The sequence below is a fragment of the Trachemys scripta genome, chromosome 1, assembly GCF_013100865.1.
Source record: "Trachemys scripta elegans isolate TJP31775 chromosome 1, CAS_Tse_1.0, whole genome shotgun sequence".
Taxonomy (NCBI): domain Eukaryota; kingdom Metazoa; phylum Chordata; order Testudines; family Emydidae; genus Trachemys; species Trachemys scripta.
Window position 1 is genome coordinate 226712348 of NC_048298.1, and position 15641 is coordinate 226727988.

The 15641-nt window shown below is 42.1% G+C and overlaps 1 protein-coding gene across 2 annotated transcripts in view; it reads left to right on the forward strand.

The window, feature by feature from the left end:
* Positions 1-15641, forward strand: part of HERC2 (HECT and RLD domain containing E3 ubiquitin protein ligase 2) — a 209208-nt gene that overhangs the window by 11504 nt on the left and 182063 nt on the right. For both annotated transcript variants that reach the window (XM_034757914.1, XM_034757915.1), the window contains exon 3: positions 13859-13973. In XM_034757914.1, coding sequence (XP_034613805.1) covers positions 13859-13973 — 115 coding nt within the window. The remainder of the gene's footprint in view (positions 1-13858; positions 13974-15641) is intronic.

Consider the following 15641-nt stretch of genomic DNA (forward strand, 5'->3'; position numbering starts at 1 on the left):
TTTTTTCTCTCCCCTTTGCACTGCTGGGGATTTTGGAGTGCTTCCCAGTGAGTAGTTCCTGTCTTTCATAACTGGCCCTTGTTAGTAGTTTCTGATAATTTTTTCAGGTTGCAATATGAATGTTTCTTTGAAGGTTGTGTCTTAATTAAGTTCTTTGATGGGGATGGTTTTGCTGCCTGCTTTGTTTTACTTGCACTACCTACTTCAGTGAAGTTCATATAAGTAACTTTAGACTTTCATTCTGCCTACAGGGCAGTTTGCTCTTCTGGCATGGATTGTTAATCAGCTAGGCTATGTTTAGAGATTTGTTTGCCAAAATTCTCTGAACAGTTGATTCCAAACAATTTACCCAACTCCTGTTTATTTCTAAAAGAATCCCATTTTTAAAAAAACTTCAATTGAGGTTGTGCATGGAAAAATATGGTAAGGATTCAGGATCTTATGCAGATGATGTAGCAGTGTGCCTTCCGTTTGGATTAGAAAGGAGCGTAATAATTGGCATAAATGATTTGATCTATAGAGTTTATGAAAAGTTAGATCCCCTAGATGCTGCTATGTTCCTGCTGGAGGACATCTGCCCAGGAGGGGATTCAGGACTTCTCTCAAGACTTGAGAGAATAACTAACAGTTGGAATAGGAGTTTGCACAGAGGGAGAGTAGGCTTCTAAATTAGATTTTTAAGTTCGTTGTTAATTGGGCTAAAGAAAATCTATTAAACTAAACAAACACTTTACCGTCTAACTTAAAAAGTAAACCTAGTGCCAGTCAGAGTAAAAGCCTCAATTTAATTGTGCAGATAAGATTACCAATAGGTTACTGGGGGCTGCTGAGTGTGTAGTGCATTAATGTAGTGCTTCCTAAATGCCACACATCCAATTGTGACCATGGGTGGCAGGTGTGTCTAATCTGGTAGGCCACCTTTCTGCATTTGCTCCCCCTATCAGTTGAATTTCTCCTCTGCAAGACTAGCAGTTGCACATAAATGTTTTAGAGAATATGGTCCTGAACTCTAAGTATCTTCAGAAACCTCTTTATTCCCAAATGTTCTGATAATAGAATCCTAGAAATGTAGGACTAGAAGGGACCTCATTAGATCATCTATCCAGTCCCTTGCACTGAGGCAGGACTTAGTGTTATCTAGATCATCCCTGATAAGTGTGTGTCTAACCTGTTCTTAAAAACCTGTAATGATGGAGATTCCACAACCTGCCTAGGTAATTTGTTTCAGTGCTTAACTGCTCTTACAGTTAGGAAGCTTTTCGTAATGTCTAACCCAGGGGTAGGCAACCTATGGCACATGTGCCAAGAGTTGCATGCAAGCTGATTTTCAGTGGCACTCATATTGCCCGGGTCCTAGCCACTGGTCCGGGGTGGCTCTGCATTTTAATTTAATTTTAAATGAAGCTTCTTAAACATTTTAAAAACCTTATTTACTTTATATACAACAATAGTTTAGTTATATATTAGACTTATAGAAAGAGACCTTCTAAAAACGTTAAAATGTATGACTGGCACGCAAAACCTTAAATCAGAGTGAATAAATGAAGACTTGGCACACCACTTCTGGAAGGTTGTCGACCCCTGGCCTAACCTAACCTAAATGTCTCTTGCTGCAATTTAAGCCCATTATGTCTTATCCTGTCAGTGGTTAAGATGAACACCTTGTCACCCTCCTCTTTGTAATACTTATGTACTTGAAGACTGTTATGTCCACCCTCTATCTTCTCTATTCCAGACTAAAAAAACTGGGTTTGTTTAATCTTTCCCTGTAGTTAATGTTTTCTAGATCTTTAATCATTTTTGTTGCTCTCCTCTGGACTCTTTCCAATTTGTCCACATCTTTCCAAAAGTGTGGTGCCCAGAACTGGCCAGAGTGCTCCAGTGGAGGCCTTATCAGTGCTGAGTAGTAGTAGAATTACTTCTCATGCCTAAGGCTACGTTTTAGACACAGGTGGTGTTTTTTAAGTAAAAGTTATGGACAGGTCATGGGCAATAAACAATTATTCACAGTCGGTGACCTGTCCGTGACTTGTACTATATTACCCTGACTAAATCTTGGGTGGGAGGCACCACAGGTGCTCACGGATGGGGGCAGTTGGTGGGGCTGGCAGGCTCCCTGGAAGCGGTGACATATCCCTCCCTCAGCTCCTAGCTCCGCGCGCTGCCTCCACTTGCAGGCACCACCCCTTGGCCATGGTTCCCAGATAATGGGAGCTGTGGAGCCAGTGCTTGGGGCAGGGGCAGCACATGGAGCTAGGAGCTAAGGGAGGAACTTGTCGCCCCTCCTGGAGAGCCCCCCAAGATAGAGCCCTCACCTCCCCCCCCCAGCACCCAAACTCCCAGCCCTGAGCCCCTTCCTACGCCCAAACTCCTGCTGCTACTTGGTGGGAAGGAGTGGTGGTGGTGCCGGTGGTCCAAGACTGCCCTAGCAGCAGCTGATGTGGCTGGCCCAGGGGCTGCCTGAGCAGCTCAGGCAGCCCCTGGGCCAGCCGCACCAGCCACTGCAGAAGTCACAGAGGTCCTGAAAAGTTACGGAATCCATGACATCTTTGACAAACTCACAGCCTTACTCGTGTCTTTCTTACAACACTCGTGTTAGTACATTCCAGAATGGTGTGTGTGGTGTGTTTTTTTGTTTTGTTTTGTGTTTTGCTACAGTATTTTTCTATTTAGTTTGTGATTTCCCCTATAACCTCAAGATGCTTTTCAGCAGTGCTCCTTCCTAGGCAGTCATTTTCCATTTTGTATCTGTGCAATTGATTGCTCCTTCCTAAGTAGAGTACTTTGCATCTGTCCATATTGAATTGCATCCTATTGATTTTCACACAATTTCTCCAGTTTGTAAAGGTAATTTTGACTTCTAATCCTGTCCTCCAAAGCTCTTGCAACCCCTGCCATCTTGGTATCATCTACTAACTTTAAGTGTACTCTCTTTGCCATTATCTAAATCATTTATGAAGATATTGAATAGAACTGGCCCCAGGACAGTTCTCTGCAGGACCCCACTCAATATGCCTTTCCAGTTTAACTATGAACAAGAGAACTAGTAGGTTTGACTAGGCAATATTTCCCTAATCTGCTTATGAGTAGGGTGACCATATGTCCCGTTTTGGCTGGGACAGTCCTTTTTTAAGCCCTGTACTGGCCGTCCTGATTTTTTTGGCAAACTGTGCATTTTGCCAGAAAGATGGGGTGTGATCTAGTGGGACACGGAGGAATGTGCGGGGTGGGGGGAGGGGGAGCAGCTATACCAGCCCTACATGGGAGGGAGGGCTCAGGAGAGTGGCTTAGGCCAGGCCAGCCCTGAGTGGCCAGGTGGCAGGGGGTCTTGGGCCAGCCCTGCCTGCGGAGAGGGAGAAGGGGGCATTGGGCTCTGGCCCCCCATTTTCCCTTTGGGAAAATATGGTCACCCTAGTTATGAGAAGGTCATGTGAGACCATATCAAAAGCCTTATTAAAGTTGAGATATATCACGTCTACTGCTTCCCCCATCCACAAGGTTTGTTCCTCTGTCAAAGGAGGATATCAGGTTGACTTGATGCAGGGGCGTGTGCAAGAATTAAAAATTTGACAACTTTTGGAGGGGCATGTTCTGTGTCCCCACCGCAGCCACGGGGTTGGAAGAAGTGTCAGCTCCCTGCTGTGGCCCTGGGCCGTGCCTCTGCTTGCCTCCCCTTGAGCATGTCCCAGCTTGATGTGATTTGTTCTTGATAAATCCATGTTAATTGTTACTTATCTCTCTCTCTTTTTTTTTTTAAAGGTGCTTACAAATTGGTTGTTTGCTCCATTATCTTTGTGGTACCAAAGTTAAGTGGACTGGTCTATATTTTCCTGGCTTGTCCTTATTCCCCTTTTAATAGATAGGTATTATGTTTGGCCTTTTTCAGTCCTCTGAGATCTCTCCCATCCTCCATGAGTTCTCAAATATAATCACTAATGGCTCAGAGATGTCTTCAGTTAGTTTAAGTATTTTAGGATGTATTTTGTCAGGACCTGTCAACTTGAAGACTCTAACTTGTCTAAGTAATTCTTAATGGGTTCTTTCCGTATTTTAGCCTCCCATCCTACCCTCTTTATACAGATGTTCGCTATGTTAGTTGTTTGATCTCTGCTAACCTTTTTGATGAAAAGTGAAACAAAAAAAAAAGCGTTTAGCATTTCGGCCGTTGCTGCATTTTCTACTGTCTTTCCCTCCTTTTTGAGTAATCGGCTTACCCTGTCCTTGGGCTTCCTCTCGCTACTAATGTATTTTGTAAAATGTAGTCTTGTTTTGTTACCCTTTGTGTCCATATCTAATTTAATCTGATTTTGTGCCTTGGTCTTTCTAATTTGTCCCTCAAGCTACATGGGGGAAAGAGTGCTCTGCAAGGGTTGTGGTGCAGCTGACTAGGGGAAAAATCTCTCAAATTCTCCCACACTTTTCCACAGGTTTGGGGTCATTGTATATCTCACTGCTGAGGGTAAGCAGGGAAGCAAGGGTATGTCTGCTACATGCTTGTGGCTTCCAGCCTGGTCCCTATGCTACTCACCTGTGTGCTGCTTTGGTCCTTTCACAAGTGATTGCCGAATGGCACAGGAAAGTTTCCTACAATGGGGGAAAACAAAGCAGCTCTTCCAAAGAACCTTCGGCAAAAGATTGAGTACCTCCAGGAAACTTTCCTAGAGATCTCTCTGGAGGATTCCCATGAGATCTTGGCGTGCATCAACACCCTGTTCTGCTGTACTGATTAGCTGCACAGAGAAATATACAGCACACAGAAACACAGCCAGCCTTGTACATTTCTATACCCTGAACCCACCTCTGCACTACACAAACCACTTACCAGGTGTGTCCTTGCCTGCTTCTTGCTCACCGGAGAGCTACTGCTGAGACTGGCTAGACGCCTTCAGAGTGGTGAAGAGTTCCTGGCTGACTGCCCCGCTGGGCGACCCAGCCAGGAGCTCCTCATCATCATCTGACTCTAACTCTTCATCAGTGCAGGGATACTGTTCAAAAGCAACGGGTAACTTGGATTAGAAAAGGGAAATGTAAAACCTGAGGTTGTCTGTTTTTCTGTATATCTTGTATGTTTGCTTTCCCTTTATATTTCATCTTTGAATCTGTGGTTACATAAACTTTATTTTTGCCACAAGCAGGTCTCTGGTGTGCTAACTATGAAGTGTGAGTGCCAAAGCACACTGATAACTGTGGGGGCTGGTTTCACATGTTTGGGGGCTATGAACTAGAGTGGAATGATCTGAGTGTCTTTGTACTTAAGAACTCCAGGGAGGACACATTTGGTAAACTTCGGACACATTTGGGACTGGATGGGCTGTTTGTCACACTGCAAGGAGTGACTAGGCTGATGAGAGTCGGGGCAAAACCTGGTGTTTGTGGGCTGGCTACTGGTGTCAGAGATTGGAACCATAGTTACACAGTATTAAGGCCCCAAGGTTACAGAGCAGGAGGTGACATAGCCACTTAGTGGTTTGGGTGGTTCCCAGGACATCAGTCATTGCCACAAACAGTGACACAGAAGAGCATCCTCATCTTTCTGATAGACTGCAACCAAAAGGTTTCTGGACAGAACTCCAGTTCTTATGTCTCAGCACTTGGATGTCAGGTGGATAGGCACTTTGGAAATGTTTGGATTTAGCAAATGTTCAGGAGAGAATGCTTGTCTCTCTGTGTTGGCTAACCTCCTTTCCAAGCAAATTTATGGGAAGAATGGTCCTATGGCTGAAGTACGGATCTATAGCTGTTCTGTTCTCTGCAACTGATTTGCTGTGACTGTGGGCAAGTCAGTTATCAACTTGGTTGCTTATAATTGGGTTAATACTTCTCTTACAGATGTTGAGAAGCTTAATTATTGATAAAATGCTTTGAGATTCTGAAATGGGGAAGGTTAAAAAACAGTTTGGCCAGTAGTTTTATTCACCACACTTTAAGAAACTGCTTAAACATGTTTGGTTTTGAGTATCATAGTAGCAAAACATTGCTGATTTTGTTGCTTACTGTCCATGGAGTGAACTAGAATTCCAATGTTAAATTGCTCTGGTTAAAGTGAAGGAGTATATCTGCTGTTTGTATTCGTTATAAACACTTTATCTGTAGTTTTAAAAACACTGTGTCAGTAATCCTCCTTTCAGTCAGCTGCTTTGTTTATTGCCACACACTATCATATGTCCGTTACACTTAAGTGTTTTTTTAACTTCATTTTTTTTTTCAGATAATGAAGCAAGGTAACTTAAATGCCACTAAAACAACAGCAAAAGCTGTCTTTCTAAAAGCTATCTATACAATACCGGCGTTGAAATAAATAAATAACCCCAAACTGACTGTATATACTAGAGAGAATTATTCTTTCTGAGTGGGAAAGAATGGGCTATATAGTCCTGTGAGTAGTGTTTTCTTTATGTAGCATATTGAGGAAGTGACTTGAATAAAACTTAAACAATGAAAGTCAAGTGCAGTTGGCTTGTTTTTCAGTTTTTTAGCTGAGTTGACAGGATTTTATTTTTTTCAGTACCGAGTTTGGACTTCATTTTCTACAAGAGGATTAGAAGCTGATAGTGGGGAAACAAATGTTTTTGTTTGTAAGCAACACCTATATATGTGTAGTAGAACTTAATCTTCTGAAATACACGCTTCCTGTGTTATGAAGAAACTCACAGAATGACTGAAGATATTCTAAACTTTAGATGCCATTATGCATAATATATAAATTTAAGGGGGTGAAATTGCAAATACTTACAATCCAGAATGATCTAAACATTTAAGTGAAATCTGCATAAAGAGATTGTTTATAGGTCAAGACTTCTAGTCTGCCAAATAGAAGATAAATATCAGTTTTGCAACCCATGATATGTGGGTGCCCAACGCCACTGTTTCCTCAAACTGATGTCCTACCTGCATTCTTTTTCAGAAGATTAAGGTCTGTTTTTGAAATAACTAAACTGGTTTTCTTTTTTTAGGGCTGTCAAGCGATTAAAAAATTAATAGTGATTAATCGCATGATTAAACAATAATAGAATACAATTTATTTAAATATTTTTGGATTTTTTACATTTTTCAAATATATTTCAATTACAACACAGAATACAACATGTACAGTGCTCACTTTATATTATTTTTGATTACAAATATTTGCACTGTAAAAAAAATGAATATTTTTTTAATTCACCTAATACAAGTACGTTAGTGCAATATCTTTATCATGGGAGTTGAACTTAATGTACAATTATGTACCAAGAAAAAACTGCACTCAAAAACAAAACAACGTAAAACTTTAGAGCCGACAAGTCTACTCAGTCCTACTACTTGTTCAGCCAGTCACTCAAACAAGTTTGTTTACATTTGCAGGAGATAATGCTGCCCGCTTTTTGTTTACAATGTTGCCTGAAAGTAAGAACAGGTGTTTCCATGGCACTGTTTTCTAGCCGGCATTGTAAGATATTTGTGTCAGATGCACTAAAGAGTCGTATGTCCCTTCAGGCTTCAACCACCATTCTAGAGGACACTCGTCCATGTCGATGACGGCTTCTGCTCGATAACGAGCCAAAGCGGTGTGGACTGATGCACGTTCATATTCATTTTCTGAGTCAGATGCCACAAGGGGAAGGTTGATTTTCTTTTTTGGTGGTTCAGGTTCTGTAGTTTTTTGCATCAGAGTGGTGATCTTATAACTCTTCTGAAAGCATGTCTCTTCCTCCCCCCCCCACCTCCTCCTTCTCAGATTTTGGAAGGCATTTCAGATAATTAAACCTTGGGTTGAATGCTGTAGCTATCTTTAGTGAGATTTCTACCTTCTTTGGTAGCTTCTTTTGAGGTTTGAGAAATTTGCAGTGGAAGTGTTCTTAAAATGAACATCATGTGCTGGGTCATCATTCGAGGGTAAAATAAAGCAGGAGACTTGCAATTCTTCTCCAAGGAATTCAGTCACAAATTTAATATACACATTTGTTTTTAACGAGCATCATTAGCTTGGAAGCATGTCCTCTGGAATGGTGGCCAAAGCACGAAGGGGCATATGAATGTTTAGCGTATCTGGCTTGTAGCCAGCATTGCAAGGTATTTACATAAGTGCCATGCAAATTTCTGTTCTCACTTTCAGGTGACATTGAGCATTATCTCCTGTAAAGGTAAACAAACTTGTTTGTCTTCACAATTGGCTGAAGAAGAAGTAGGACTGAGTGGACTTGTAGGCTCTAAAGTTTTACATTGTTTTGTTTTTGAGTGCAGTTATGTAACAAAAATCTACATTTGTAAGTTGCACTTTCATGATAGAAATTACACTACAGTACTTGTATGAAGTCATTTGAAAAATCCTATTTCGTTCATCATTTTTACAGTGCAAATATTTATAATAAAAATATGAAGTGAGCACTGTATACTTTGTATTCTGTGTTGTAATTGAAATCCATATATTTGAAAATGTAGAAGAACATCCAAAAATATTTAATACATTTCAATTAGTACACCTCTACCCCGATATAACGCTGTCCTCGGGAGCCAAAAAAATCTTACTGCATTATAGGTGAAACCGCGTTATATCGAACTTGCTTTGATCCGCCAGAGTGCACAGCCCTGCCCCCTCAGAGTGCTGCTTTACCGTGTTGTATCCACATTCATGTTATATAGGGTTGTGTTATATCAGGGTAGAGGTGTATTGTATTTAATAGTGTGATTAATTTTTGTCTTTATGTATAAAGACTGCAAAAATCACAAGACAAAGTTATGTCTTGTGTTAAGTTACCTGAGTGCTTCAGTGAGGGATGTCTGCTCCAACCAGCCCTACCCACCTGATGCTGCAGAGCAGCAGGGAGAGACAGGCCCCACACCGGGGAGCCCGAGGCGGGTGGTCACTGACCTGGAGCGGCAGCAGCTGAGGGCTCCTCTCCATTCCCGGCAGCTGCCTGATGGTGATGGAGGCAGAGAGGAGCCCTCAGCCGGCTGCTGGCCAAAAGGAGCAAGCAGTGGGCTGCGGGGGGAGAGGTCAGGAGGTGGAGGGGAGCCGGCAGGTGGGGCTGGGGACAGAGAGAAGACCTTCCCTCTTATCCTATGGCAGCTTACCATGGTTGATGTATTGAGGTCAACGGAGTGTAAATGTACATAAGAATGGCCATACTGGGTCAGACCAAATGTCCATCTAGCCCAGTATCCTGTCTTCCGACTGTGGCCACTACCAGATGTCGCAGAGAGAATGAACAGAACTGGTACTCAAGTGATCCATTCCCTGTCGCCCATTCCCAGCTTCTGACAAACAGAGGCTAGGGACACCATCCCTGCCCATCCTGGCTAATAGCCATTGATGGACCTATCCTTAAGGAACTTATCTAGTTCTTTTTTGAACCCTGTTATAGTCTCGACCTTCGCAACATCCTCTGTCAGAGTTCCACAGGCTGATTGTGCATTGTGTGGAAAAAATACTTCCTTTTGTTTGTTTTAAACCTACTGCCTATTAATTTCATTTGTTCTTGTTATGAGAAGGAATAAATAACACTTCCTTATTTACTTTCTCCACATGAGTCATGATTTTATAGACCTCAGTCATCTCTTTTCCAAGCTGAAAAGTCCCAGTCTTACTAATCCCTCCTCATACGGAAGCTCTTCCATATCCCTAATAATTTTTGTTGCCCTTTTTCTGAACCTTTTCCGATTCCAATATAGGTTTTTAAAATTTAATTATATTATGGTCACTATTACCAAGCGGCCCAGATATTCACCTCTTGGACCAGATCCTATGCTCCACTTAGGACTAAATCAAGAATTGCCTCTCCTCTTTTGGATTCCAGGACTAGCTGCTGCAAGCAGCAGTCATTTAAGGTGACAAGAAACTGTCTCTGCATCCCATCCTGAGGTGACATGTACCCAGTTGTCATAAACATACAGCTAAGGGTAGCATAAAATCCCTCCTTTACCTGTAAAAGGTTAAGAAGTTCAAATAACCTAGTTGGCGCCTGACCAAAAGGACCAATGAGGGGAGAAGATGCTTTGAAATCTGTGGGGGAAGGTTTTTGTTTGGTCTCTCTTTGTTGTTCTCTCCGGGTCCGTGAGGAAACAGGGCAGGGAAAATACATCTCCTAAAGCCATACCTGAACTAAGCATCGAGGATTACAAATTGTAAGTAATATGAAGGAAATGAGTTAGATTGTCTTTTATTTTAGCTTGTGAATTTTCCCTGTGCTAAGAGGGAGGTTTATTCCTGTTTTTTTTTTTTTTTTTTTTGTAACTTTAAAGTTTTGCCTAGAGGGGAATCCTCTGTTTATAAACCTTATTACCCTGTAAAATTACCTTCCATCCTGATTTTACAGAGGTGCTTCTTTTACTTTTTTCTTTATTATAAAGTTTTGTTTTTAAGAATCTGCTTGGGTTTTTAGTCTCCTAAAACCCCAAGGGTCTGGTCTGTGCTCACTTTGGTTACCTATTCGGTTACCTCAAGCCTCCCTAGGAAAGAGGGTGAAGAGGATTGAGGGGATATTTTGGGGAAGCAGGAATTCCAAGTGGTCCTTTTCCTGAATCTTTGTCTAACTCACTTGGTGGGGGCAGCATACTGTCCAGGGGCAAGGAAGAATTTGTGCCTTGTGGAAGTTTTTAACCTAAACTGGTGGAATATAAGATATGGGGGTCTTTCATGCGGGTCCCCACATCTGTACCCCAGAGTTCAGAGTGGGGAGGGAACCTGACACACCAGTCAATATGGAGATAGTTGAAATCCCTGATTGAGTTTATTTTTATAGTCTCTCTAATCTTCCTGATCATTTCAGTCACTATCACCATCCTGGTCGTGTGGTCAGTAATATATCCCTACTGCTATATTCTTATTTTTCAAGCATGGAATTACTATCCGTAGAGATTCTATGATACAGTTTGGTTCATTTTAAGATTTTACTTCATTTTATTCTATGCTTTCTTTCACATATAGTGCCACTCCCCCACCAGCACAACCTGTTCTGTCCTTCCGATATATTTTGTACACTGGTATTACTGTGTCCCATGGATTATCCTCATTCCACCAAGTTTCTGCGATGCCTGTTAATGTAGACATTGTGTTACCCAACAACCCTCCAGCAGCAGTCCCACAATGTTCCTCCCTCCTCTTTAACGCTGTTCCATAAATGTTGTTAAGGTTTTAATGTATTTATTTTTCACTTGCACAAAATTGTTTTGAAGGTTTTTTTTTTTTAACTCAATAAAACAGTATTGTTTGGAAAATAATTCATGTTTATTAGTTCCCAACATATACTGCAGAATGCTTGGCAATAGTGAAAGCAACCGCTTATTTGTTGTTGAACACTGACACAACTCATAGGATCAGTCACAGAGTGTAATAATCATAAATCTACAGCAAGCACCATAAAATGAATAGGTGCATTGTCCGTGTTATATTCATTGGAGCTTGGTACACATCTTACAATTCCTAACAGGCCCCCAAACTTCAGGGCCAAGTAGAGCACAGTCCACTACAATGCTGTGTATTATGGTTCACTGTCAGAGTGCTCTCTCAAAGCCCCCCCCGTGCTGTATAGCTCCGCATTGATGTCTTCTGATAGCCCTTATATTTGGCTCAGCAGACAACTGCTCCACCTTTCATCTTGGTGGCTACTTTTTCCCCTTTGCTTCACAGATATGCAGGACACAACTGGCTGCTACAACCATTGGAATAGTTTCTCACTGAGATCCAGTCTTGTTAGTTAAATTCACCAGTGCCCTTTTATCTACCAAAAGCACATTCAGCTGTCGTTTTGCACCTGCTGAGTTGGTAGTTGACTCCTTGGTGCTCTCGAAGTGGCTGGTGTATGTTTTGATGAGCCAGGAGAGTAAGGGATGGGCTCGGTCCCTCAGGATCACAACTGGCATTTCAACTTCAGTAATGGTAATCTACTGGTCAGGAAAAGAACATCCCTGCTTGCAGCTTTCTGAAGAGTCCTGTGTTCTTAAAGATGCGGAAGTCTTGCGCCTTCCTTCACCAGCCCACAATCATGTTGGGGAAGCATCCCTGATGATCCACCAGCACTTGAATAATTATAGAAAAATAGTCCTTTCTGTTGATGGACTCAGTAGCAAGTTGGCCTGGTGCCAAAATTGGGATATGTGTACTGTCTATCGCCTCACTGCAGTTTGGGAACCCTATCGCTGCAGAGCCATCCACTATATCCTGCATGTTGCCAAGAGTTGTAGTCCTGTATAGCAGGTGATGATTGATTGATAGATTAATGGCCCTGCACGCTTGCATTACAGTGGCCCCCACAGTGAATTTTCCAATTCCAAAATTATTTCCTGCTGACTGGTAGCAATCCAGCACTGCAAGTTTCCACAGTGCGATTGCCATTTGCTTCTCCACTCTTAGTGCAGCTCTCATTCTGGTGTTCCTACACTGGAAAGCTGTGGTGAGTTTGGCACACCGATCCAGGAATGTGGCCTTATCCATCCAAAGGTTCTGCAGCCACTGTTCGTCGTCCCAGGCCCGTGTTACAATGCAGTCCCATCAGTCAGTACTCATTTCTCAGGCCCAGAAGCGGCACTCCACCATTTGCAGCTGCTGTTTGAATGCCAACAACTTTGAGTTGTTCCTCGTTATGTGCCACAGCAATCTGCCCACCAGCAAATTGTCACTTTTTTTCCTGCGGCTCTTCTTGCAGCCCTGCCAATACTGGAGGATGATATGCCCTGTGCTTGCAACACTCACGACGATAGTTTAGAATTGTGCGGGCTCTATGCGTCTGTCAGAGATGGTGAACAGTAACAAGCCCAGCATTGGTTGGTGGGATTTTCAACATAGGTCTGAAAGTTATGGGATAGAGAAGGTTGCATGGTGGGAACTTGAGCTCCCAGTCACCCCTGTGTGACTCATTCCTGCCCACTGTGCATTGACAAAATTTCCCAAAAGCCAGTGCACCGGACAGTGGTGATACCTAGGATACATCAATGGGATACCTACCCATGGTGCACTCCTGAGGGGTATGTGAAGTGGCAATAGAAGGAGCCAAGTATGCATGGGAACAAGTGATCTGCTAACTGCGGTGATATTAGGCAGTCATAACTTGCATCGGCAAAACTTTGTAGTGTAGACATGCCCTGGTTAGGGCTTATGCTGAGGCCAGTACTAAACTGAGTCTTGCTTAGCTAGTACAAAGCTTGAGAATTCCCTTGAATGTGTTTTGCTGTTGACAACTGTGGATTCTGCTCTTTCATGCTTCGGTGCTCACAATTCTACCGGGCAGGGAGGAGGTCAGGTGGAGAGGAACAAAACTATCAAATGTAAGAAGTATTGCCCTCTTTTCAGTATTGTAGATGTGCCAGATGATTGCTACCTTTTTTCCCACTACAGGTTGGGTGTTGACACAAAATGACACATCTTCAAATTAACTGTTAGGGATATTTTGACTTAAATAATCTTCAGTGCTTTTCCAGTATAAAATTCTTAGCTATAACCTCATGTTGAAGTATTCTCTTCCTATAATTCTTCAGAATCATATTGCCTAGTTGATAAGTTTTGTTTCATGTTCTAGTTGGTTAAAGTGTAATGCTAGAATTTATTTGAAGACAATATTATAATGCATTTTGAAGCTTTTCCTTCAAGTAGGTTGATCCTGAAGAGAGCAGACCTAGCGGGGTGGTTGAGAGCAAATTCTGTAATGCTGTTAGAAGTCATCTGAAAGTTATTTGTGTGGTGTGCAAACCTTGTATTTGCTTTAAGATTTCAAAGACTCTATCTCTAGGACAACTAAATTATCAGTGTGTGTTGTGATATTCTTTCTTTTTTTTTTTTTGCTTTGAGGAAAGTACTGACCATGATTTCAAAAGCTTTGTTTGAGATGGTGCGGGCAAGTCTGGGGAATGCTGTACATAACTTACTTTCTAAAATTATTTTTAACAGCTTGCTTTTACACGAGATGGACTCTGTGGCTTGTGGAATGAAATGGTGAAAGATGGAGAAATTGTATACACTGGAACAGAATTAGCACAAAGTGGTGAACTACCTCTAAGAAAAGGTAAGATTTTTTTTCCCCTCCCCGCTTTTTTAAAATTTCATCCTGATGTGACCTAAGCACTGATTTTGTAATATTACAAACCCTCAGTTCTCAATCAAATGTAACTAACTTCCCTTTATACTGTTAGTGCTCTTGAATAAATAGGAGGGAGCTACTTACTAGGATTTATAGGCTACTGCTTCCTCCAATCTGTTCCATTGATTTTTTTTGGCCTTTTAGGAATGCGGCTGTTCTCTGTTGGCCTCAGAGGAGACCTTAATTTTCAGAAATGACGACTTGTCATAGTAAAAGAATTTATAGTGTTTTAAAAAAACCTCATCCTCAGGGTGCAGGGCAGACGCAATGTGTGTGGGGTTACTCCTCCTTTGCCCCCGCCCCAGCGCAGGGCAGAGGCTGGCTGCTGTTGAGACTTGCCACCAACTTCTCCTCTCCTCACACAAGTCTGGGCTCGACAAAACCACCATGGAGCTTCTCCTGGGCAGGCAGGGCATATGCCAGCGGGGCGCCAGGCTCTCTCGCCATGCTGCAGAGTGGATGGTGCTTACATCTGCTCTCGGCAGCATCCACAGTGCCTCTCCCCCACGCACCTCCCCTATCTCTAGCCCTCAGTGCCCAGTATCTGCCCCCTCCCCTGCACACAGCTGGCTCCTGCCCCCTCCACCAGTGCACTTTCGTGCTGTAAAGGATTACATATTGCTCATGTTTGTCAATACGTGTACTTTTTGTATTAAAATAATTCATATCTGAAACTTCTGGAATATACAGCTTTGAAAATTTTTGAAATCACTCTGTTTTCATTGCTGGAAAACACTGCCCATATCTATAATGTCTGGTTTCACTTCCTGCACCAGCGGTTCTAGTTCCTCCATTTTGTTAAGGGAATAATGTCTGCTTATTATTTAAAGAAGTTATCCAGACACTTGAGTTTAAACACATTGGATTAGATAAAACAAGTTTATTAACTACAAAGATTTTAAGTGGGTATGAGTGAAGAGGCATTAAAGTCAGAAATGGTTACAAGAAAAATAAAGATAAAACGTTTACCAGTGTCTTCTTAAGAAACTATCTTAGTTGCAAAGCAAACTTTCTCACCACATGCTCTAGCAGATTACTGACCAAATTGTCAGGTCAGGACTCCTCCCTTAGAATCCAATGGCTATTTCCTTTTGTCTTCTCAGGTGCGGAGAATGATGTGGGCAGTGGGAGAGAGAGATGTCTTGGTGTTTGCTACTGCTTTTTATAGTTTGTCTTCCTCTTGAAAATATTTCCAGCTGGGAGGAAGGCAACAAGCAGTCATTGTGAAAGGAAACTCCATATTGTTTATTTGCTAAAAAGTAGATTTTTTTTGCCCCTGCCCCCTTTCTTGCCAAAGAATGGCCACTTAGCAGGTAATAGTCCATCAGCCTTATTTTACATCTGGCTGAGGCATCTACTTGCCCTTTGTCTCTGAGGAACTAGTTTGGTCACTCTCCAGACTTATCTGGAAAACCTACTTTTAGTCATGATCTCTTTATGTTCATAACTTTACATATAATGCTGCTATGTGCATTTTGCAATGATATTGATCAGCAAGTTGAGTTTGTACAAGGTATGCCTTTCATTTAAAAACATTATTACAATAATGTGTAGGGTGTGAACGCGGGTATATTCTGTCACAATTGTAATATC